This window comes from Amblyomma americanum, chromosome 2 (assembly GCF_052857255.1).
Source record: "Amblyomma americanum isolate KBUSLIRL-KWMA chromosome 2, ASM5285725v1, whole genome shotgun sequence".
Taxonomy (NCBI): domain Eukaryota; kingdom Metazoa; phylum Arthropoda; class Arachnida; order Ixodida; family Ixodidae; genus Amblyomma; species Amblyomma americanum.
The window spans coordinates 144,880,061-144,905,692 of NC_135498.1; the positions used below are offsets into that span (position 1 = coordinate 144,880,061).

The following is a 25,632-nucleotide window of genomic DNA, read 5'->3' on the forward strand; positions in this document are numbered from 1 at the left end:
CCTACAGCTACATTGTTATTGCACTCTACAGGTTGATTCAATGCCTGTGTTTCATACTCTTCCTGTATATTTCTTTTGTTTTTCGTCTTTTTTTTCACTTTTGTTTTATTCATTCCTGAATTTTACTAAAATTTCTTGCTCTTTTTTTTCATTTTTGTTCGCTATCTTGAGTGCATTAGGTGCCTGTTTTTTATTTACTTTTCTTATTAAATAATCGCGGCTTCTGTAAAGACTCTCACTCATTTTTTATAATCTTTTGTCAATGCTCGATTATTATTTTCGATCGATAAAACATTTTATCTGATAGTATTTTATATATATTACGCAACGTATTGCCCATCCCCGCTATGCATTACCCTCCACCAAAGGCTGTGCAGTGCAAGTAGCTGCAAGCTATTCGATAGGCTGCTGAAGGAAGACAAAGAGGATCAAAACCTGCTTTTCACCTTCGGGCCTGTTTCCAAGCGCAAAAACAAGCTTAACACCCCGGTGTTTAATTCGACTTCTTTTGTACATCGGCTGCACAACAGTGGTACTCATTTATTGCCACGACCATTAACAAAGCACCATAAATATTTTTAGACGCCTCTTGCGTGTTCAGGGATCAGCCTGGCCTCCAGCATCACTCTACTCTCCCAGCACCGGACGAACACTTTAGTGTTCTATACTGCGCGCAGGAGCAGGAGGTGCCACAACGTTTAACCCTCCGCGCTCTTGTGTTCCTGGAGCCAATATAGTCATACGCTGTGCCCTTCACCGCCTGTGCCTAAATGCAGCGGAACCCTTCAGAGCATTATCGTTCTCTCGGCTCTTGGCAACTGGGTCTGAACATCGGAGAATCCGTCACCTCGACGCCCTTTCGAAAGAGCGGAATCCACAAGACATGTTATCTTATGGCCCCGTTGGCTCCAGCTAGAAGTGTTTGAAATGCCAGTGAGTGCACGATCCTTATGTCTGAGTGTTTTCTTGAGAAGCGCGGTTTATGGTCGGCAGCGACGAGTGTGTCTCATAAAAGCCGCGGTTGTGTTAGTAACCGTTGCCTTACATTTGGGAATAATTCATTAATGATTGCGGCCCATGGCGCTTAAATTGCGAAACTAGATTTATTTTTCCTAATAAATAACGGAGGTCAAGTACGGTGCGCTCGCTCAAGATTTACATACATTTCGTAAGCAGAGAGGTCTGGATGTCCCCGGAACACATTAAGAAACGACTCAAAGTTTAAACAATGGATTTCTGTTAAAGTGGCAAAAGTTAAAAAGGCTTGTTTTGTGTGGCAAAACATCATTTCAGATGAATCCATAGCGCCAATTACTTTTTTTCCCCAAGCAACTTAAAATACATAATGGCGGAGACTATCCATCGGCCAAGGGTGTGTTCGTCGATACTAACAAAAGTTTGCGAAGTCGATGTTCTGAACGTGCTTGCCACGTCTTGCTTTGCAAGACTGTAAACATGTGCGTCTTCATGTTCCTCATTCGTCAGTTCGAAGCGCACTTGACTAATTGCCCAGGAATCAATACAACACAGATCAAACTCTTTCTACCACCGTACGGTTTTAATTTGTCGTATTTTGTTACTCGGGAAAAATGAAAGTTCGAGGCCACAAACGCAGTTCCGAAGGAAGCGAACTAGACTGCTGTCCCGAAGAGCTTCATAAATTCATTTGGATTCAGTGGTGGAAGAAAAAACTACCGTTGTCCGCTGACTGCTGCTTCCTTCTCGAAAATCAAGCGTCCCTTTGATATCGTACTACACAACGTTATAAATGCAGCCCTCTTGGAATGTGTCATTTGTTACCGTTATCATATATCCGTACCTCTTTGATGACGGTGCTTGAAGGCGAGATCAAATGATATCATGTAGCTGGTGGCGATATGAAATAACCAGCGCTCAGAACATCTATTAATCTCGTTTGATTGATACGCTAAGAATTGACTCAGAGAAGAATGGACATCAGTGTGCTCTAGCCATATTTGCATTTCGACTTCAAGCATGAAGCTTCCGTGAGTGCACGCATGGCTGCAGCTTCCGCTGTCAATTGCATGGATGTTACAAGTACATTGTGCAGTGAATTTAAGAAATGCACAAAGAACAGCCACAAAGCAAAGGACACACACAACACAAGCGCAGACAGGAACTTTACCGGCGCTTGGAAAATTGCCTCTCTAACGAACATGTTGGGCGCGTTTTCCGTTATTATAGATAACTATCTCGTGATCCTAAACCTGACTTCCACTTCTTGTTTGCCCGAATCAGTTAACAGAATCCTTAATGCTTTCAACTCAAGAAAATTGGCTTCGCTTCACGCATGAATTGCCTGAAGAAAACCAAATTAAGTTTTTTGAGGTGAGGTTCCACTTTGCCATCGCACATCTGCTGGACCTACGACCCAAGAAAGAAGAAGCAGTTTCTACCAAATGGCAGTGCTCATTAAAACCTAGTAGAGAGAGCGAGCGTTTATTTTGCATGCCTTTCTGTACTGTAAAATCTCGCCGGCATAATCTGGAGCAGAGTCTTAGCCTCCAGATCGTGAGAGCAGCAGGCTATCCGCCGCAACTTGTCAGTAGCGTTTGTTAGGGCTTAGTTCAAAGCATTAAGGGCATGAACCGCCATGACAGCGACAACGAACGTAAACCCGTTTGTGTTATAATTTAAAGAAAATCGCAGGCAAATTTAGTGTCCGCCTCGTGTTTTCGGCACCATGTAAGTTTGCCAGAGTGTGTCCAATGATGAAGTAAGTTAGACGCCAAGGATATAGTCTAAATCACACCAACAAGCACACGAAATGTCCCACAGAAATTATCTATAAATATCCGGTCTGCGCTTGTGTTGTGTGCGTGTCTGTTGCTCTGTTGTGGTTGCTCTTTGCGCAGTCCGAAAATGAACTTCAATCACCAACTAGCCCGCCAGAAAACGTTTCTACATTGTCAAGCGTTTCAGTTAGCGCTAACAGGAAGCATTTTTATAGCGGCGGCATTACAAAGTAGAGAGGCAGATTTTTATGCCACATCTGCGCGGGCTTGTTGTGGGTGGCAGCGTGTCCAGGATCAGAGGGGGTGGGTGGTGAGTAGGGCCTTCGGGGGGTGAAGGTAGGTAGATTACGGTTCGTACAGCTACTGCAGGCTTATGATTAGGTTGGTCGTGGGTGGCGGCTCCTAGACGGTGAAAGCGGGTGGCGAGCAAATGTGGAAGAGTAGTAGGCGGAGGCCTCCTGGCGTGTTGTGGCGGTATCACACCGCAGACGGACAGATTTTTCTCAGAATGAGTGCAGTAACGCTCACGCAATAAAACATTACATACTCAGGAATGCTGCTGCTTTTTGCAGTTGCTTCCATCAATTTTTTACAAACTTTCATGCAATGCTGGAGCGCCAGCTGGTCTAAAAAATTAGCAGTGGCTTAGCTCGGCTATGCCAGGATATACGTAGCGTGAGTTACGCTCAGCCGCTGAGCGTAACTCACGCTACGTATATCCTGCTGGTCTGCAGCAGCTGGTCTAAAAAATTAGCAGTGGCTTAGCTCGGCTATGCCAGGATATACGTAGCGTGAGTTACGCTCAGCCGCTGAGCGTATCTCACGCTACGTATATCCTGCTGGTCTGCACCAGCTGGTCTAAAAAAATGGCAGTGGCTTAGCTCGGCTATGCCAGGATATATGTAGAGTGAGTTACGCTCAGCCGCTGAGCGTATCTCATGCTACGTATATCCTGCTGGTCTGCACCAGCTGGTCTAAAAAACTAGCAGTGGCTTAGCTCGGCTATGCCAGGATATACGTAGCGTGAGTTACGCTCAGCCGCTGAGCGTATCTCACGGTACGTATATCCTGCTGGTCTGCAGCAGCTGGTCTAAAAAATTAGCAGTGGCTTAGCTCGGCTATGCCAGGATATACGTAGCGTGAGTTACGCTCAGTCGCTGAGCGTATCTCACGCTACGTATATCCTGCTGGTCTGCACCAGCTGGTCTAAAAAAATGGCAGTGGCTTAGCTCGGCTATGCCAGGATATGTGTAGAGTGAGTTACTCTCAGCCGCTGAGCGTAACTCACGCTACGTATATCCTGCTGGTCTGCAGCAGCTGGTCTAAAAAATTAGCAGTGGCTTAGCTCGGCTATGCCAGGATATACGTAGCGTGAGTTACGCTCAGCCGCTGAGCTTAACTCACGGTACGTATATCCTGCTGGTCTGCACCAGCTTGTCTAAAAAAATAGCAGTGGCTTAGCTCGGCTATACCATGATAAGCGTAGCGTGAGTTACACTCAGCCGCTGCGCATCAACTGAGCAGCAATTTCGCTCTCGTTTTCGATGCCTATACCACACTGGCAAACGCCCCGCTATATGTTTATTTTATTTTATTTATTTTTTATTTTATTTATACATAGTGCTAATCCCATTTGGGATTGTTACAGGAGTGCAAAATAGGGTTAGTAATAACAGTTCAAAAAATACATCATTTTGGTGAAGATCGTAAAATAGACAACTAATAGCAAGGGTAAAGCAAAGGCACTGGAATTAACTATGGAAATACAACCAAAAATACAAAAACGCAGAATAACAATACAACGACTGTATCATAACCATATCGAAACAAGGCAAATTAATATCACAGTAGGCTTCATGACAGAAGTTACATCGCAATAGTTCCGAAAATAATACTGGTAGTCTGTGTATACCTGAAAAAATTAACATCAAAAAGGCACACAGAATATGAAGCAATATTAGCAACACAGAAAACGCACACACAAAAATATTTGCTATTTAAGTACCGTGCTCTCGATAGCACCACTGAACTTTCCTAACGATGAGCTGCTAGTTATTGAAGGGTTTAGACTGTTCCATTCACGAGTGTCAAACGGAAAAAATGAGTATTTGAAGCAGTCAGCATGGAAAGGGTATTCGTTAAGTGTATTAGAATGCTTGTGACGCGTCGATCTTGCTTTAGAAAAGGAAATATATTTAGTAACGCGAAGTTTTAATTGCTGGTGAATTAGTTGATACATCATCTTGTGTCGCGCGAGTTTTCTACGCATTTGGAGTGTTTTTATCCCTTCACGTTTCATTATTTCTGTTGGTGAGTCAGTTGTTTGGTATTTGCTAAATATAAATCTGACAGCTTTTCTTTGAACTGCTTCGAGTTTGGCAATGTTTTGATTAGTATGAGGGAACCAAACGACGTTACTGTATTCTAAGACAGATCTAACCAGTGTTGTATGCTAATAGTTTAGTTTGGGGACGGGCTAGTCGTAGACGTCGTCTAATAAAAAAGAGGCGTTTTAGAGCTGTTGATGTAATCATGTCCACGTGGGCGTTCCACTGGAGGTCATCAGTTATTAGTAGACCGAGATATTTATGTTCCGTGACTGTAGTGAGTGGTATGTTATTTATGATGTATGGAAAATTTGATTTATGCTTCTTCCTTGTTATTGTTATACAAGCTGATTTAGTAGCGTTAAGGGTCATCTGCCAGTCCGTGCACCATTTTGTTATAGATTTAAGAGCATTGTTAAGGGTTTGATGGTCATCAACTGAGTTGATTTCCTTATAAATGATGCAATCTTCTGCAAAAAGCCATATGTTGACCTAGCATTAGCGGCTAAATCATTGATGAAGATTAAAAAGAGGATGGGGGCCAAGACACTGCCCTGAGGAACACCAGATACAACTTTGACTATGTGGAAAGTTTGTTGGTTAATTTATACAAACTGTGTTCGAACTGATAAATAATTTCTAATCCAGTTAACTATAGGCCCTTGACCTAGTGTCGTCTCAAGCTTATTAATTATTTTTTTATGCGTAACCCGATCAAATGCCTTCGAAAAATCAAGTATTATTAGGTCGGTTTGTTTTCGGCTATCTATGCTTTGCGATAAATTATGTATTAGTTCTATTAATTGAGTTACCGTGTAAAGCCCTTGGCGGAAGCCATGCTGAAATGGTGACAATAGACGTTCATCTTCGAGAAAAATTGTTACGTGCGTAAGGATAATATGCTCAAGTAATTTAGGCACTGAGCAGGTCATGGAAATGGGTCTGTAGTTAGTAACATCAGTCTTGATTTTGGCTTTTTTTCCATTCCTTTGGGAGTGTGCACGTTATTAATGATTTGTTAAAGATTATGCATAGATACTTAGCCATCCATTCGGCATATCTTTTAAGAAAAAGATTTGGGATCACATCTGTTCCTGGGTCGTTTTTCTATCTGGAATTAATAAAAGATTTAAAACCCCGCACTCAGTAACAGTTAGTGGTTCAATGAGTTTCGTTCCCGAATGGCTGAAGGGAGGAAGAGTACCGTTGTCGTTAGTGAAAACTGAAGAAAAATAATCAATCAAAGATCTGGCAAACTCAAGGCTTTCTTCCGAGAGTGGATTACCAGTATTTTCTTAGGATTTAAGTAGCTCCAAAATTTTGTTGGGGACGTCCTTATTTTATTAACTCCACTGATACCTCTGCGCATGCGCACAAAATGAGAGGCGCTATCAAGGGGCTCCGGCGAGGCATCAGACTTGACTAGTGCGCAACAGAGGCACACAGCTGGGCACGCGCCGGCGCAAGTGCGTCTGCCGCGGCTATGACGTCAGTCCTCTGGAATGCGCAGACCGGCGAAGCGCGCGTGAGGAGCGCCGGAGCGCGTGGCGGCGCGGCTCCGGCGCGCGAGCTGTGCGCCGTGTGACGTCACTGCTCCTCGCGCATGCGCAGCGCGGCTGTCCAGAAGCCACGCGAGACTGCTCAACCTCGGCCATTGTAGCTCACGCTACAAAACGCGCATCCACTGATTGCTGGGGCTAGTACGAACGGCAGCTTAGGAGAAAAAGCATAATCGTGCAGCGTAGGCCGTCGGCCTAATGAGGAGAATCCTTGAGGAAAGCACAGCGTGAAGGACAGTGTGGCTACTTCCCTTCATTCTTCGAAAATGCTGCCACGCTTTGAACTTTCCCGCCATCGCGCGACCTGACTGCTTTCATGCACGCCATTTCCGCACGAACTGGTTTCAAGCCTGCTTTTCTGGACGACGAATGACTCGCCCCCTCCGCTGCTTTCAGAAACGCGCAGAGCTTACATTTTCCTTGTAATTGTCTTTTAACTTGTCGCCATTTTTTTCCTAATGATGGCGTAGTCAGCGTCCCGAGCGGTGCTTTCTGCGTGTCGCACTACCACTATAGTGTCCTTTAGCGCCATTAACTGCAGGAAGCGGCCGGATAAAGGCTTCAAATTTTTCAATACAGCACAAAGAAAGTTTGGAGCCTTGCTTAAGAAGCTGTGGCTCCCGCACATTGGAAGAAATAATTTTGCTCCGTCCAGCAACAGCGTTGTCGGCGAAGTAACGTGTATTGATTATTGGTCCTGCTTACATTTCTGGTGATTCAAGTTTTTGGCCATCCTGCTTGATGCTCATTCTTTGTGTGTTGTTGCTGGGGTAATTTACACATTACTTAAAATAATTTTTTTCCTATTGAGCGGGTATTACGTCATCCTAGACTGCTTCACCTGGCATGTTGTCCATCCTATTCAGTCTACGCTGCAGCACCACAGATTCTTCCCACTAATTTCTGCGCGGATGCCTCCTGTATATCGGTCCTTTAATGATTTTCTGGAACTTCGTTACAGAGGAGCTATTTTTGCCAGCTTGCACCTTGATGTGCTGATCGGTAACTCAGGTACAAGAAACGCAGGCTCTGAAAAGCGTTTATCGGCGAGTGTGTTTTGCCGCAGTGGGAAAGTTATTGCACCGTTGTGACGTGCGGAGAAGTCCTTATAGCACTACGATATGATTACTATGATTACTAAGTTATCACTTTTGGGCTTTGACATTCCGAAGCCAGACATGGCTTATAAAAGACGCCGTATGGGAGGGATTCGGAATAATTTAGATTGTTCGGGTTTTTTTAATGTGCGCTGACATCGCACAGCAAGGCGGCATTTTTGTATTTCGCCTCCATTGAAAAACGGACGCCACGGTGGTGAATGAACCTCAGAGTCGAACATCAGGATCAGCAGCACAATAGTGATTAGCTCATGATCAGGTGTATGCGCATGCAATGCATTAGCGACTTTTCGTCGTATGTAAAATGTGTTCCTCCTTGCAAAGAATGGCTGCATCTCCCATAGACTTCGTTGTATTATCTTTAAAAATCTTCCTTCACACCTATGCGTAAACGAACATCAGCAAATCCCGCGTTTAAGCTTTGACTAATATGCGGCTGGCGGCAGTGCATGATCGCCTGTAAAGTACGAAGCCGTCCTCGTCATTTCAGTGACAACTGCAGCGGAGGTACCCTGCTCACATCAGGAAGCCACATACGCAAGCGGAAGCCGCACTCAAAAATTGTTTGTTGCATGAAGGAATGCTGAATAAAATAAAATTAGCAGAATATAACAACCGCCTATATACAACGTTCATTGATTACGAGAAAGCATTTGACTCAGTGGAAACCTCAGCAGCCATGCAGGGACTACGGAATAAGGGTGTAGAGGAGTCTTATATGAAAGTACTGGAAGATATCTACAACGACCGCACAGCTCCCAATCTACTACGTAACGTCAGCAATAAAATTCCGATAAGGAAGGGCGTCAGGCAAGCAGACACGATCTCGCCAATGCTTTTCACTGCTTGTTCACAGGATGTGTTCGGAGGCCTGGATTGGAAATTGTTGAGGATAATAGTTATGGAATATACCTAAGTTTTTTTGCGATTCGCTGATGACATTGCCTTGCGCAGTTACTCAGGAGATGAGCTGCAAGACATGATCAATGAGTTATCAAGGCAGAGCAGAACACTAGGTGTTAAAATTAGCATGCCGAAAACCAAAGTAATGTTCAACAGTCTCGCAAGGAAACAGCAACTCACAATTGGTTGCGAGGTGCTGGAAGTGGTAAGGTAATACGTCTACTTAGGGCAGGTAGTGGCAGCTGATCAGAATCATGAGAGGTAAATAACTGGAATAATAAGAATGGGGTGGCATGCATATGGCAGGTTCTCTCATATCATGAATGGCTGTTTACTAATATCCCTTTAGAGAAAAGTATAAAAAAGCTGTATTTTACCGGTACTCCCCTACGGGGCTGAAACGTGGAGGCTAACGAAAAGCGTTCAGATTACGATAACGAGAACGCAGCGAGCTATTGAAAGAAAAATCACAGGTGTAACGTTAAGAGACGGGAAGCGGGCAGAGTGGGCGAGAGAACAAACGCGCGTTAATAACATCCTAGTCGAAATCAAGTGGAAGAAGTGGGTTTGGGCAGGGCATGTACTGCGAAGGCAAGGTAACTGCTGGTCGTTAAGGGTAACGGAGTGAATTCCAAGAGAAGGCAAGCGTATAGCAGGGAGCGGCAAGAAGTTAGATGGGCGGATGAGATTTAAAAAATTGCGGGGATACGGTGGCCGTAGCTGGCAAAAGAGAGGGTTAATTGGGGAGACATGAGGGAGGCCTTTGCCCTGCAGAGGGCGTAGTCAGGCTGCTGCTGCTTATCATGGTGATGATGATGAATAAAATACGTTCGTTGCCTTTGCGCGGACAGTCTAAGCAAACAAGGCACAAATGAACACGTGCCGAAGGGAATACGAAGCGTGACACAGACCATAAGACGTATTGCAACTATGTAGGTGTCTGAAGCGTCTAAGCAATTCGGCCAAAACCTCGTCTTTATTAACTTTCTGCTATTCAGGCAACCTAACAAAAAGCAGCCTCTTCAGAAACCTTACTTTCAGTATTCTCGTTTCTGTGATCACCCTTTTTCAAACTTGTTTACCTCTCCCGAACACACGCATCTCCATTCCCTTCTGCGGCCGGCCAGCGGAGAGAAAAAGCGCACCGCGTAGAAGCCTGGCAGCCGGCGGGCGAGGAGAATCGAGGAAGAAAGCTTGGAGCGGAGGACACATTTAAAATATCAAAGGGTTTAAAGGCAAGTAGGCCTCGAGCGCCGCGCAACGGCGACGGCGTTCTTTAAGAGGCACTGCCTCGCCGCGCCTCCTGACTCACTGCTCGCCCATTCTGTGGTCGCCGAACACCGAGCTTCCTGCGTCCCGTTCAAGACGCCCATCGTTCTGTACAACATTGTCGGCAGTCCGCCCTGCGGCTTCAACCGGTCCCTGGCCAAGGAGATCGGTATTGAGCTCAGCCTTATGAAAATGGACTCTGCTAAGAAAGAGCATCTTGGGGAAGACTTTCTCAAGGTAAGTATCACGACAGCAACACACCCTCTCTGGCAAAGCTGCGTTCTACTGTCCTAGGGGCGGTCATCTTTTGGTTTTCTACCACGGTCAATGAAGCTTTACCACTCATTCTCTCGCTCCACGGTCTGTTTTAGCTACACCGCAAAAACTCTCGTACAGCGGACGGAACGCTTTAGAAATTAGAATATAACTTGAGGATTTCAAACTTCGCGATGTGAAAACGGAACATAAGAAAACAAAGCTGAAGTAAAGCGCTCAATACCGTCGCCCATATTTGTTTTTATTTATTTTTGCCAATGAACGACAGTTGGGCGGCATTTGACCAAACTAACAGACGCTGTAACATCTCTAGTCATTGCCACCATCATTCCTGGAGAAGTCATGGCATTGGCCTCGCTCTTTTGAACTAATTCCAGAACACACAATGAGAGTGCTCAACTTGCGCGCGGTTTCGATGTACACATATGTGTGTATAATGAACCTGATTGTTCGCGTACACTGTGGAATTGTTCCTGGTCACTGGTGCGTGAGCACTGACATTTTATTTTATTTAGTATCAATGTGGCCTTGTAAAAAGCTGGACATATATTTCCTCCGTCATCCATTCTCGCTATCTCTCATTTCTGTGCTTCGGCTCCCTGTCCCCTCCTGAGTTCCTTTTATTATCACCGACCAAAGTTCATGTGCACAACAAACTACATAGCAGTTTCCACGGCTAGCACCCATCATTTCCTTCACTTTCGTTCCATTTCGAACTAAACTACTTCCAATGCCAGCATCTCTCGTGGCTGCAGGACAATTGTTTGCCGGCTTTTTTGCAATACCTTATGAATACATATATAATTTTTTTTTACTTTTCCCTTCTAACCGTGAAGTTCTCCACGCCTACATCCGCTTCAAAGCCTTCTGCGAAGTAATGTAGTATTTCGTTCCCTCGTTTCTATTGAATAAAGGCATGAAACAGGGCACGTGATCAGAGTCAGTTCGTGGTCGCCTTCAGGGACCATAAGCGTAGCGCCATTGAGTGCCGCCAAAGCGGGAGCATGTCATGGATTCAGAGCAGATACGTGTATCTAATCTTGGGTCGCTGCGGTGTCTGTTAGACCAAATATAGAGGCGTCGTTCACAGTGCAGGCGCGGTCGTTGTTTCTTACCTCTCGAATGCTTACGTACGGCCGCAGCAATTTTCCTTTGTGCAACACTTATCCAGCGGAGCTAGGTACGTTCACGTGCCAGATGGGGCTGGGCGCTTCCAGGATCTTGTGTTTTGCAGCGCCTCAAAATCGAGTGATGTTAGCAAATGCTCCAACGTTTCCTCCTCGTGTAAATTTGCTTTTGATCAGCCTTTAACGGGAGAGGTTCTGACACGTTTTCTAGTCGCAGGCGTTAATTCTCGTTTCAAGAAAGCCTGCGGCAGTCCTCAGCTCGGAGACTTACTTGAAAGAGCGAGGCCATCTAGAGCAGCGCGATATCAAAACGGCTGCCTCCCCTCTTAGAGGATCCTTGACAGCAAGTATCGAGCCAGAATAGAAAATTTCTGTCTGCAGTTAATAGATTAAGAAATGCACTTAATAAGTGAACAATGAAGAACTGAATGCTAATAACTCAGATTTTGCGTAGTGTCACCTAAATAGATAAGTAAAGTGTGTTACCGTGCAAATGGAAATGCTTGAATGGAAAAAGGTTCTATAAATAAGTCAAGAAGAAGGATGCGCCCGTATTCTTCGTCTCGTTCCTTTTATTGCATGTGTTGCGTTAGCCTGAGCAATATTTCTTCAAGCTTCATTAGCATTTGCCATTGAACACAAGCTCATGTTCTCATGTTCGCGGATCGCACGCGCTCTGATTGGTTCTCCTCGGGTCAGCGCGCACTCTCTTCCTCCGTCCTCTTTTCCACATTCGCCTATCTCGCTTGTTTCGTTCACCTCGGGCGCGCAGGCGTTCTCGCAGCTTCTTCTCCTCCACTTTACCCCGGCCTTCCTTCTTGTACTACCCACCTCCTTTCTTTCGGTGCTACCTCACTAGCGCACCTAGAATTCTCTACATGCCCCTGTAATGCTTTCGCATGGCCTTTTATGCGGTGCACAATCATATTCACGGGCATAAAAATGCAGTACGCAAACATAAATTATACTCGTGCAGCATAACATTGCAAACAGTTGAAAACAATAAAGTTATGTGAACACTTTTGGGTTACTTTATTTTTGCAAGCGGCAACTCAATCTATGTTTTTTTTCATTACAGGTGAACCATCTCCACAAGGTGCCAGCCATTGACGACAATGGCTTCATTATTTACGAGAGGTACTATACAAGAAGAAATTCCCCACGCTCCATTTATTTTTCACCTTAGAGCACAATAACCGTATGTAATGTGTTATATGGTTTTGTATACGCGAAGAAACTTTCCACTGCGATCTGAGCCGTAATGGAGTTGCTCATGTCCCCTTTATTTGTGTCTACATGCATGTACTTTCCTCGTCGTCCTATTTCTATTCGTTTCGTTTCGTTTTATTACCTTTAAGGCCTCCTTCGGGCTATTACATAAGCGGTGGGGTACATATCATATGTGAAGATTACAAATTTTGAATGTGAGGAGGAACTCCCGTCGCAAACGTCGGTGGGCAGGTGATGACAGCAATGACGTGGGGAAGGCCGTTCAAGATGATAGCTCTTCGTGGGGAAAAAAAGCCAGCAAGCGTAGCGGTTCTAGTGAGCAGTAGAGCAACATGAAATGGATGCGTATTGCGGTGGGATGTTCGTGAAGGTGGTGCTAGGTTCGGGGTTGATTAAGCGAACTGTGAATTATCGCATGGAACAGGCAAAGGCTAGCTATATTACAACGAGTGTTTAGGTTCTTTAATGCGGTTACGCTGGTACCGAAGGGGTAGTCAGAGTGAATGGATCTTACAGTGCGATTTTGCAAAACTTCGAGGGCGTTAGCTAGATAAGCTTGATGTCGATACCAGATGGGAGACGCATATTCTAGCCCAGACCGGATGAGTGACGTAGAGGTGATTAATTTCAGGTGCGGTGGTGCATGACGTAGGTGACGCTTCAGAAATCGAAGAGAACGGTTTGCCGTTGATATGGCGTTAGGGTTATGAGTGTTCCAGGAAAAATCACTGCTTAAGTTTACGCCAAGGTATTTATAAGATTGTACAAGTTCGATAGCAGAAGTTCGATAGTTCGATAGGACAGCATAATTAAAAACGAGGGGCTATTTGCGGCGGTGGAAGCAGAATAGTTTGCATTTGTTAGCATTTAGCGTCATGAGCCAGTAGTCCCACCAGCGATGAACGTGATTAAGATCATTTTGAAGAGCTTCTTGATGAGATATGTTAGCTATCGTGCGATATATGACGCGATCGTCGGCAAACATGCGACCGTCACATGTTAGATGCGTTTGTAAACTGTTAATATAGATTACAAGCAGCAGTAGACTAAGGACCGAGTCTTGCCGGACGCCTGATTTTAGAGCGAGAGAGGTAGACTTTGATGGTTAACGAAAACAAAATGGGAGTGGTTTGTAAGAAATTACTTGACCGAAACAAGAATGTTAGGATAAAAATTTAGCTGCTCTAGCTTTTGGTTGTTCGTGAGGTACGATGTCAATGGTTTTTGCAAAACCTAAGAAAATGGCATCAATTTGGATATTGCGGCGGCTGCGTTTTTATGGAGGAAAAACGCTAAGGCGCCCGTGTGCTGTGCGATGTCAGTGCACGTTAAAGATCCCCAGGTGGTCGAAATTATTCCGGAGCTCTCCACTAGGGCACCTCTTCTTCCTTTCTTCTTTCACTCCCTGTTTAACCCTTCCCTTACGGCGCGGTTCAGGTGTCCAACGATATATGAGACAGATACTGCGCCATTTCCTTTCCCCCAAAACCAATTATTATTAAATCAATATTAGTATGCAGATCATGGCGAAAAGTGCGAGCTGGGTTTCGTAAGGAAAGGCATTGTGGTTCATAATTTGGGAGTAAATGACATGTTCCATAATTTCACAGGGGACACTGATCAGAGAAATAGGGAGATTATAAAGGGGAAATTGCTTGTCACCTGATTTGTGCACTTGAACGACCTTCCCCATTTTCCAGCCATCCGGTAGGCTTCCTGTGGCAAGGGATTGTGTGAACAACAATGACAGGTATTCAGCCGTGATGCACTTAATGTTTTTGTATCGAGTGCTACACTGTACTACCAGTCGAGCATTTCGCGGTGCATGGCAGAAGCCCGTTGTGCCCATGCGCCGTTACCATGGCAACCGAAGAGGAGCAAAGTGCGGCGTGGGCTTCGCCGTCGCCGCGGCCGCGCGCCCGCTCTACCGTCAGAGCCGAGCGTGACGTCACGCATATGAGCAGTTGTACGCATGCGCCGATACCATGGTGACCAGAGAGACCCCACAACTGCACCGCGTTCTTCGTCGCCGCCTCGCCGCACGCCGCTCTACCACCCGAACCGCGCGTCGCATGCGCAGCATTGCGTATAAAAGGCTGAGATATAGTGGGCGTCTGTCTCACAACGTTTGACATGGATGCAGGGAAGGATTGTCCAGCCGCTGCTAAACGGCGGTATAGACAACAGAACATTAACTATTCCGATCGTGACGTTGTCGCCTGGCAGTTGGCTGCTCAACAAAGAGAGAAGCGGAGACGCCTGAACAGAGAGAGGAACGCCTTGCCAAACGGAGATGCCAGACTGCCGAGCGCAGTAGACGGCGCACAGCCGCCGATATGGAGCCTATGGAAGACGTCAGTCAACGGGAACCAACAGCAGAGGATGTGAAGGCCCGCTGTGTGACTGATCACACCATTCGAGTTTCCGAAAGACAAGCTCAGCCAGGGAAACGTACCTCTCGCTGCGTATATCACGGCATAGCGGGGCTAAGCCACTGCCAATTTTTTAGCAGTTTCGAATTGATTTAGTCCATGCCAGCTGATGACGAGAACTTCATATTTTCTTTTGGAGTCAAAATACCATCATATGAAGAGGACCGACAGGGTGAAGGGGGAAGTACAGTAGTCGGCGGTGAAGGTGGGAATGCGCCAGCTTCATCAGTAAAAACAGATCAAAATGCAACATTAAAAACTTCAGCACATTGAGCGCCATTGATCTCCTTTGCCACTGGGCCGGTAAGGGTAATAGGATGGGTAATAGCATGGTAATAGCATGGTAATAGCATGGGTAATAGCATGGGTTTGCGGCGGTTTTATTGTTTTGCAGAGTTTTTGGGGGTGGTTGTTATGGATTTGGGGCACCTCAAGATTAAAGAATGATTCTTTAAAGTCTGGAAAAGCAGTATAGTAGGTGTCCTCGGCTACATAATATTTGTTGCAAGCCCAGGTGCTGTGGTTAAATTTTGCCGCTCGAAAAAGGCGTTTTTCTTTCTTTCTAACCGTTTCAATCTGTTTGTGAACCACGGTTTCTGCTGACTGGCACGGATCGTCATCTGAGATATATATTTGTTAGTTAGCTCGGTGAACTTGTTGGTAAATAACAACCAATTATCATTTACAGAACGTCTGTGTAGTCCAGACTGAAACTCCGGCAGAAAGTCTTCCAGCTCATTGTGATTGCATCATAATTTCCTCGATCGTAAAGTCTGATAATTTTGTTATGCGTCTGGCGCAGCTCAGGGGCAAACTGAAAGACGGCATGAATAAATCTGTGGTCGCTAATTTCCCGTAAGTTGCTTATAAATGATAAACTTCTAGGATGAGTGGTTAGTACCAGATCTAAAATGTTTGAAGCAGCCTGGGCTACACCTGTTGGCTGCGACACTAATTTGTGTAATTTAAAGTATGAGCAATCATCCAAGAATTCTCTACATTCAGAAGCACTCGTCCAAGGATGTTTCGTTTTCCCAGCAGATGTCTGGGTAATTGAAATCGCCGAAAAGAAGAATTTCGCCATTGACGTATCAAGACTTGAGGTGGGTCAATATATTGTCAAGATCGCGAGGAAACTGTGGATTACTTTTTGGAGGCCTGTAACATGCGCCTAGCAAGACGGTTTCCGGCACGGCGCGATACGTAAGCCATAGCATTTCCAGTCCTGAATTAGTGTTAATACGGGACATGATAACTGTTGATCAACCGAAAACAAGGACGCCTCCGCCTCGTGTACCTGTGCGGTCATTGCGAAAAACATTAAAATTTGGTAATCCGCACAAAACTTCAATGCATTGGCAGCTGCAGTCTTTCTTCAGGCTGTTAAAGCAGGGTGACTTTTTGGCGAAACCTTTACGAAAAAGCACTGCTCTATAGTATATCAACAGGCAAAGTCCACAACATCTAAAACAATGGATGTGGATGAGTACAGTCGACACCGATTTGCATGTCCCACAAATTTCAATTGTGTAGGGAAGTTATGCACGCGTAAAACAAGCAATGGCTCCTTTTCGCTGCTCACGAAACTCAGCTGTGTTGTCACCATAATTTTTTACTTAAATGTCAAGCCAGCTTATCACAGCGCATAGCAAGATTTTTTACAACACAACAGCAAAGCTTCGAAGAAAAAATTGCGCCTGTCTATTTCCCTTTGTGAGACTGCTGAGTTCACCTGCAGAACTAGACAGTACGGTTCTTGCCTTTTAATACTTTTCTGTCTGTTAAACACATCTTCCGCACAATTGGGAGATTGTCATAGACTACAGCCTTTTGGCAGTTCGTAAAAGCTATCCTGTGCACCTAGTCGCCGTGGTGGCTCAGTTTTAATGGCGCTCGGCAGCTGACCCGAAAGACGCGGTTTCGACCCCGGCCGCGGTTGCCGAATTTAGTGCAGGCCAAATTCTAGAGGCCCGTGTACTGTGCTATGTCAAAGAACGTTAAAGAACCCCATGTAGTCGAAAATTTCGGATCCCTTCACTACGCCGTCTCTCATAGAGATTTGGGACGTTAAACCCCCATAAACTATAAACATATCTTGTCCTTGAAGCAGAACATGGCATTAACCGCTTATTAGGAGCGCGAGCTACAGAATACCGAAAAATGTCTGCTGTAACCTCTACGGCTGTGATGTCATTTTTACAATGCAGCCATTTTAAGCATGACATGCCCTTAGCTCCCGTTTTTCGCTTCGCGGGTGACCTTGGCGTCAGAAGGAAGGGAGAACATGGAGACGAACCTAAAGGACACTAGGCAAAACTTTCAGTCATCCTCTGCTGCCGCGGTGGCTGAGCGGTTAAGGTGTTCAGCTGTTGAGCCGAAAGATGCGGGTTCAGTCCCGGTGGCGGACGTCGCATTTTGATGGCGAAATGCTAGAGGGCGGTATACAGCGCGCTGTCGGTGTACGCTAAAGAACCTCAGGCGGTCTAACTTATCCGCAACCTTCCACTACAGCCTCCCTCGTAGCCTCAGTCGCTTTGGGACGTTATAATTCATAAAACCATGAGACCATCCTCTGGTGCCTACGTCCTGAGCTGCCGCCGCAGTAGAGCATGCGTCAACGACGGCGTCGCTAGGGTGTGCCACACCAACACTTACTGTACCACTTAGAGCTTGTCACAGCGTAAGATGCACAAAAGAGGCGTATAGCAGCAAACACGTTCCCCCAAGGGGTGCAATCGGCAGCAACCGGCACCCCCAGTTTCCCTTTCATGCACCTCTTTCCTGCAAGGCATTTCATGCTTACATATATTCTCCACGAGGACTTCGACAGTCAATTTCTTTGTGATCGAAGATATTATTCTTCCAGTAGTTACCTTCGTCTCCCCATCAATTTACAGCGCAAGCAGGATATATTAACGTGCATAACCTCGATACTAATTTCCCAGTAATCATTAAAACTACAAGCTGAGCTTCTTGTACTCAGTTCCAAGGCTACATTTAGGGCTAAACTTTTTATCGGATGCTGTCGGTCGAGGGTATGGTAGGCGGTGGAGTACATAGAGGTTGTATATAATTCACTTTCTTTTTGAAAAAGAAAAAAAATAGAAGAGGCTACTTTGTTCACTGATGCGGAATTTTTCAGCTCGGAAGCGTTATTATCTTCGTAATTCTTTCCTGCACCCACCTTCTCTGAATACGCCTGTATTTACGTGTCAAATATAATGTGAACGTACGGACACACCAGCGGGAAATCGCGGCAGCAAAACACGCGCAGCAAGAGCTTCTCATCGGCAGGTCATTCTATCGTGCAACGAAAGAGTCGCGCGGTCATTTTCGGAGGCTTGGCGTGTGCGTCAAAGGGGGGAGACTAAGGCAAGGCGCCCGACTTAGTCGTATGGGGAGAGTCTATGCTAGCTCCTCTTGGCTCTTACAAAAGTTACATTCAAGAGGCGAGGGCGGAATTGGATGGACAGAGGTTTCACGTGACTGCGCCGTGCGTTTCGACGCCATTGCCGTGCAGCGAGTTTTCCCGCTCCTGTGCCCGTACCTTACGAGCGCAACCATGACATCGCCATAAGTTTTCCTGTAGCATTTTTGAAAAGAAGAAAAACAGCGCTAACGACAGAACACACACCAAGGAGACACACAAGGCCACTGTGTCTCCTGCGTATCCTTCTTCCTGTGTGACCTGTTTCGAAAATACAATAACAACTAGTCCGTCACATTGCTCTTGTGTTTCCTATAGCAAACGAAGTGACTTTCACTAAGCCATGTGTCGTTACTTATTATCGTTTTCATACTGGCGCCTACGATGCAGCAACGCCATCGCCTACTATTTGCTGCGAAAGTATGCCCCAGACTCCGAGCTCTACCCGACACGTGTGAAGGGTCGCACCCAGATTGATCAGGTGCTGGCCTACGCATCCTGCAACATTCATCCTCACTTGGGGAACTTCTTCGTGGGTCCACCTTCTGCATGTCTTCTTTTCTCTCTCTCTCTCTCTCTCTCTCTCTCTCTCTCTCTCTCTCTCTCTCTCTCTCTCTCTCTCTCTCTCTCTCTCTCTCTCTCTCTCTCTCTCTCAATTTCTCTTCTGTGAAACCGGCACAGAAAGCCAGCATGAGCGTCTTCTGTCCCTTCACATCCTGCGCTGAACAGTACTATTCTAATGCAGGCGGTTGAATAATTACCTGCGCCTCCAGTTAATCGTTGCAGTATGAACTAATGTAAATTTTCAAGTCTGTGCTGCTTTTAACATTAGGATGGGTTAATGGGTGAGTGACTGAGAGCGTTAGCTGGCGATATTCATGGTTCAGAACCATTGCATTCATAGCTTTAGAATGTATTAGGTCTACGTTTTTAAGAGGCTTTTCGGCGTTGCCCTATCTGCCCTATCAATGTACTATTTTGAAAAATACCGGCAAGGCGAACATATCCAAATTTTGTCGTTTTCTAAAGATCCGCTGCTTAAAACATCTACTACAAGCGCTTATCGAGATGTTCGAGCGAAATATAAAACAAGGAAACCAAGGAACGCGTGATCTACAAATAAAGGCATAACAAGTTTGGACTACGATATTGGCCTGACATCATAAATTAAGTGTAACCCCTTGAGCCACAGCCTCCACGTTTCAAGACAGCACTTTTCGAAATTTTTCTTGAAACGTGTAGAGCTGCTTTTCCGGAAGTCGGTGATGCCGACTGCGCTACAAACCCCTGCAGGAAAGGATGGCAAGGCTTCTTCATGGCTATAAACAACAATCACTTTTCCAAACTAAGGAATAAAGATGAACGTAGCCAGCACGGCGTGCCTAGGAAATAATTCCTCGTCCTCTGAGTTCTTTTATCTCTAAAGCCTGCGAAAGTTTCCCTAAAAACAGAGGTTGATTTTTGTTGCTGATAGCTGCGACTGAAAGGAAAATAAATTAGCATAGATTACCACAGATCGCAAAATACTACAGTCATCTCTGGTGTCCCCCAGGGATCGGTGCTTGGACCACTCCTTTTTCTGATATTTATAAATGATCTTCCTAACGCCATATCATCTTGTATCCGCCTCTTCGCAGACGACTGCGTTCTCTACCGCCGCATATCTACTCCCGATGATCACACTCTGCTTCAACGCGACCTAAATCTCATAGAAACCTGGTTTACGTCATGGCTTATGCAACTGAACATTTCCAAATGTAAGTTCATGCATGTATCAAGAAAGCGAAATAACCTCAGCTATCCGTATTCATTAAATTCTACACCACTCTCTGAAACAGAATCATACAGGTATCTTGGAATCATCGTGAACAACAAACTAACATGGTCTGAGCACATTTCAAAACTTTGTACAGATGCTTCCAAGTTGCTTGGGTTTATCAGACGATCCCTCGCTTTTTCACCCCGTTCTATCCGTCAACTTGCCTACGTAACATTCATCCGTTCGAAACTCGAATATGCCTCGGCGATCTGGAATCCCCATCAGAAATATCTAATCGATCAGCTTGAAGCCATCCAAAATCGCGCAGCCCGTTTTATCACATCGCAGTATGACAGACGACACAGTATAACTCTTATCAAGGCATCCCTTGATCTTCATCCCCTGGCACTTCGGCGCAAAATTTCACAGCTTTGCCTATTTCACAAATTGTACCATACCTTCCCACAACTAAGAAAATCTGTATTACACCTGCCGCTTCGCACCTCACGCCGACTTTTCAATTCTTTAAGTTTGCAGCGCATACATGGCTCCACAAACTCATTTAATAAATCTTTTTTACCTAGCTCCATTACATTGTGGAATGACTTACCCGATTCCATAGTCACTGAAGTAGAACCTAATAAATTCAGGCACTTATTAACAGCACATTTGAAGGACTGAGATATTTTGCCGTGTTTTTGAATGTGTATGCGTCTGTTTTTTGTTTTTTCCAAGTTGTTCTTGAGCCGCCGTGTCTTTATTAGTGTTGATGCTTTAATGATGTTAATGTTTAACAAGAACCCTGCACTTTGTATTGATTTTTGTTGTACCATTGTATATGTAACGACTACTTCCCCCCCCCCCCCCCTTATGTAATGCCCTAAACCAAGGGCCTTTAAGGGTAAATAAATGATGATGATGATGATGAAATGCGCCATTTTCTTTCCTTCTTAACGCTACGATTTCGTGAGGATTGAAATGTGCGGCGTGCTTGCATTCCTTGAGTTGTTGAGCCATTCATCCCATGTTCTAAAATAGAAAGCTGTAAGTACACCCACGAAAATTTTCAGGTTATTCTCAATAGCAGCGTATAATACGCCTACGAAGAGGTTAAAGCTAGATTTAAAATTCGCCCATACACAGGGGGTGACAAATAATCACGCAACAATAAGGCTGCTTGTGGGCCACAAGCGTAAGTTTACAACAGTTTGTAACTGTTTGTACGGGCTCTGTTTTGGAACGAAGAAAAGCATCTCATGTTACTATACAGGCAAATGTGTATAGAACACTTAACACTTAGACATTTTATAAAATTGAACGTAGATGCTCTTCTAGCTCTCAATGGTGCCCTGTTTGTGCATTTCCTATTTGCATGATATTGGCAGTGGCATCAGTTGAAAGGAATACACAAACGCAAATGCGAGCTAAAAGTGAGCCATTCGAAGGAATTGGAATTTTTCTATATGCTCACCGACGCTACATTTCGGCCCATGCTCTATACGATTGTTCTCATCAAATCTTTATGCAGCGTGCGCGCTATACTCGCTGCACAAAACCAACCGCTGAAGAAGTGACTGTCTTCGAGCAAAACGTGATAAAGGGCCGCGAGGATCTGATTGGCGAAGCAAAGTTCGCCGTCGGGGACAAACTCACCATCGCCGACCTCTGCCTCATCCGTCCCGTGGTTCTCGCTGTCGAGGTAAGTGTCGCAGATCCTAGAATCACTCGCTCCATCTCCCTGCATGTCTGGATGTTCGCGAACTCGACCCGAACTAAGGTTTTCCGCCAGTAGTGCAGATACCTGAATCATAAATTTGCTTTCGTCCATCTCAGGAGGGTATGGCTTTTGCCTAGTTGATCCCTCGATTCGTAACACCAAACTACTTTTCTACTATGACAAAAATAAGGAATAGTGTTAAGACGCGGACGAAGGAAAGGCAATGGGGGCGGTGTCACGTGAATCACTAATTAATTTGGCTCTCTATATATACATGAAAAAACAGGTTGAATGACAGAACTAGACACTTATGCCACAACGTTCCACACACATGACGCACAACTAAAGCCCATCACCGCTTTCACAAGGCGCTCGGACTATTGAAGCGCACTGTTTTATTTGCCTTTTCTTTTTCTGTGCCCATCGCTGTCGGCATACAACCTTAACATTTTGTATTTGCAACATGAAACGGAATGACAGCCATGATGAGGGTCAGGAGTCATGGACACATAACTTGCGACAGTTTTTACGATTTTATAGAAGCTTGTCGGTATTTCAGGTACCTAATATTGGATGTTTGTCGTAGCTTTCACTCTGAGGGCCGCCAGGCGAAATGTTAATCCTTAGCCGTAGACAGTCCATAACGAATTGGTACTTTTGGCGCCACCGAGTAATTTACTGCTTACCTAAACAAGTGCTCCCAAACGGCATAGTTTTTTAGTTTTGCACTTAGGCCTGCCCCCTCTGTCCTCTTTGGCATGCACCACTACAAGACATTATTTTATATCTTATAGCAGTTATCAGGCTTTCTTGCCTTTGGATGGAAACTATTGTAAAAACTAATTTTATGGTCGCACATCTTTTGTTGCAGAACGGCTCCATCGACCAAACCAAGTTCCCCAAGCTCGTCATCTACTACGAGCGAGTGAAGTCCCAGCTCCCATACTTCGATCAGATCTATGGCACTGCCATAGACTTTACCCAGCAGATTTGGGCTAGGCTGAAGTAGAATAAGCGAGAGGCCTTCGGATTAAATTAGGCTTCTTTTCTGGAGCATTGCATATGAAATGGCGTGCGCTTCTTGAATGCTTTTCATTTGGTTACAGCACGTATGTGGTTGTACTGACGTTCAAGACGCACATGACTTCTTCCTTGTGCTACGCTAATTGACTGTGTGTTCTTTCTGCTTTTTGCACAGAAATTTGGGAGCGATACTGATGCTAGATTCTTCCCATTCCGTGTTGGTAGCCCTTGAGGCCTAGACACCACGACTCCCACGCCCCTTGCGCAAGCATTTGTGTACATGGACAAAAGCGCTGGTATCTTAAAACGCACCGTTAGCAGTGCCTCTTATCATCCTCATTATAAACACTGGAAGGCCCTTTAGCTTGGGGGATTGCATTTACAGCCCAAAATACACAGTTTTGAGCCCGGGTAATGGCTAGCAACGGTAAGACTTGCATCATCGCGTTTTAGAACCATACCACCCTCCTTAATCTACCGCATGGCATCGATTGCTGCCGCAGGAGAGTTAATTTAAAAGGCATTTCTTTCTCAGTAACACGCACTCTTACTAGTCACTCTCGTTTCGTTGCGTTGCGTAGTGATCACGACGAAGAAATCTCGTCCATGTGTCCCACAAAGGAAACGATGCACGTGACTGTGGAAGACGTGCTAGCTACTTCGCCCGGGGCACTAAAAATGCGAATCCTGAAAGTTCAGCACGAATCAGCCCTGTTTTCCACGTGCACACTCGTGGTAATCATGCGCGTCCGCTGCTGGAGAGCCTCGTAATGATTTTTCTACCGCGCGCGCGCCCTGGGGCACCTGTGCACCGCGTACTGAGTGTCATCTCCTATGCCAAGCTACGCTCTGCTTCTCGGGGTGTAGCGTTCGTGCAACCAGTCAGGCATGTGTTCAGTTCTCGGTCCCTTTACAGTGGTGTTTGAACAGTAAAACCCAGACCTGTCGTTTTTCACCTTAAGCAGTGGAAGTTAAAATACTTCACGTTGTCCACACAGTAACTGCAAGTTTAACTCCCCTTACGCATGCAAACGAAACACAAGTGACGCCTTAGAGACATGAATGACGCCTTAAACACCACATGGCTAAGATTACACGTGTATCCGCTATTCCAGCCTTACCCCGGTCCACGGTGGCAGAGAGCCCAATGTGGTTAGGCTTCGCAGGCGGGCTACCAGTGAAAGCTGGAAAAGAAACGCAGGGGTGACTGCGAATATGCCCGCACTCCTTTGGAGTACATCGGCTTTTCTATCGCCTACTTTTAAACTTCAAGAACCCCGTTCGGCTGAAAATCCGGCAGCGTGGTAGTTGTGAGCGAAAAAAACTGACACGTTTAAATTTTCCTCTTCCCCGCGCACCATCAGCGAGTGGAATACACCGACTCGATGAATGTCAGCGCATAGTCATTCCGCATGCCTTCTTTTTTCAAGTTGTTCTTTTTACTTGTCGCTGTTGTACCATGATTTGCAGTATAAAAGAAATAAAAATAAAAAGCGACTACGTCATACTTAAAGCCGCGGTTTTGAATAGACCCGCTGCGGTGGCTCAGTGGTTAGGGCGCTCGGCTACTGATCCAGAGTTCCAGGGTTCGAACCCGACCGCGGCGGCTGCGTTTTTATGGAGGCAAAACGCTAAGGCGCCCGTGTGCTGAGCGATGTCAGTGCACGTTAAAGATCTCCAGCTCGTCGGAATTATTCCGGAGCCCTCCACAACGGCCCCTCTTTCTTCCTTTCTTCTTTCACCCCTCCTTTATCCCTTCCCTTACGGCGCGGTTCAGGTGTCCAACGATATATGAGACAGATACTGCGCCATTTCGTTTACCCAAAAACCGACTATTATTATTATTTTTATAGAAAATAGAACGTCAGAAAACTGGCGATTAGAAGGTCGCAAATGGCTCAAGCTTAATTAGGACACATAAGTATATAAAGTGAATCAATTGCGTTTAAGGTAAAAGGGGAACTTAGTCGGGAATCGAACCGCCGACCCTTAGATGGCAACACGGGTACGCTACCCATAGGCCACACAGACTGGTTTGTACAGCGGGGTTAAAGCAGGGCTTTGTGTATATTTGAAGTTGTTTTTCACGCATTGTGGAAAGAGTGTGAGTGTCAGCATGGACAGGAGGAGCCACTGACGAGACCCGTTAAAGCTATGGCGTCATACAGTGAAAGGCGGAGCTTATTTATTCCTTTTTTTTATGACTTCTAGTTCTGCTGCAAGTGTCGGAAGAGTACGTGCGCCGTCTACTACTGAATGCGTTTCGGGAAGATTCTGGTTAGGACAAACTTAGCGTCAGCTTTCTCGCAACGATTCAATCGTTGCGACGTGTGAAACCACTGTTGCGACCGCGTGCATTGCTTGTGACGATCAGTCAGTTGAACGACTTTCGCGTCTAGTGATTCTCGCTGCGTGGATGTTGTAGGCATGACGACTGTGACTGCAAAGAGTTAGTACCAAAAACAGAGACACTTTTTGTCATCCCAGACACTTGCGGCTTGTCTGTATCGCGTTTGCACAACTGCCATTTCCAAGACACAAGTCATAGCTTGAGACGTGTAATCTTGAACACCGACTGTTTCTCTTTGACTGGTCACTTATCCTGAGTGTATGTGAAAGTTTTTGTGTGTATTTTAGTACGTTATAACTTATTGAGAATAATAAAAATAAAATGTCCTGGCCCATGCGCGTATGACACTGCACATCAAG

At 45.4% G+C, this 25,632-nt stretch overlaps 1 protein-coding gene across 1 annotated transcript in view; it reads left to right on the forward strand.

The window, feature by feature from the left end:
- Positions 1–23,320, forward strand: part of LOC144120122 (glutathione S-transferase 4-like) — a 36,036-nt gene extending 12,716 nt beyond the window's left edge. The window contains exons 3-7 of the mRNA XM_077652566.1: positions 9,945–10,169; positions 12,414–12,472; positions 18,815–18,956; positions 21,712–21,882; positions 22,772–23,320. Of these exons, the coding sequence (XP_077508692.1) occupies positions 9,945–10,169; positions 12,414–12,472; positions 18,815–18,956; positions 21,712–21,882; positions 22,772–22,909 (735 nt within the window). The 3' untranslated portion in view covers positions 22,910–23,320. The remainder of the gene's footprint in view (positions 1–9,944; positions 10,170–12,413; positions 12,473–18,814; positions 18,957–21,711; positions 21,883–22,771) is intronic.
- The last annotated feature ends 2,312 nt before the right edge of the window (positions 23,321–25,632 follow it).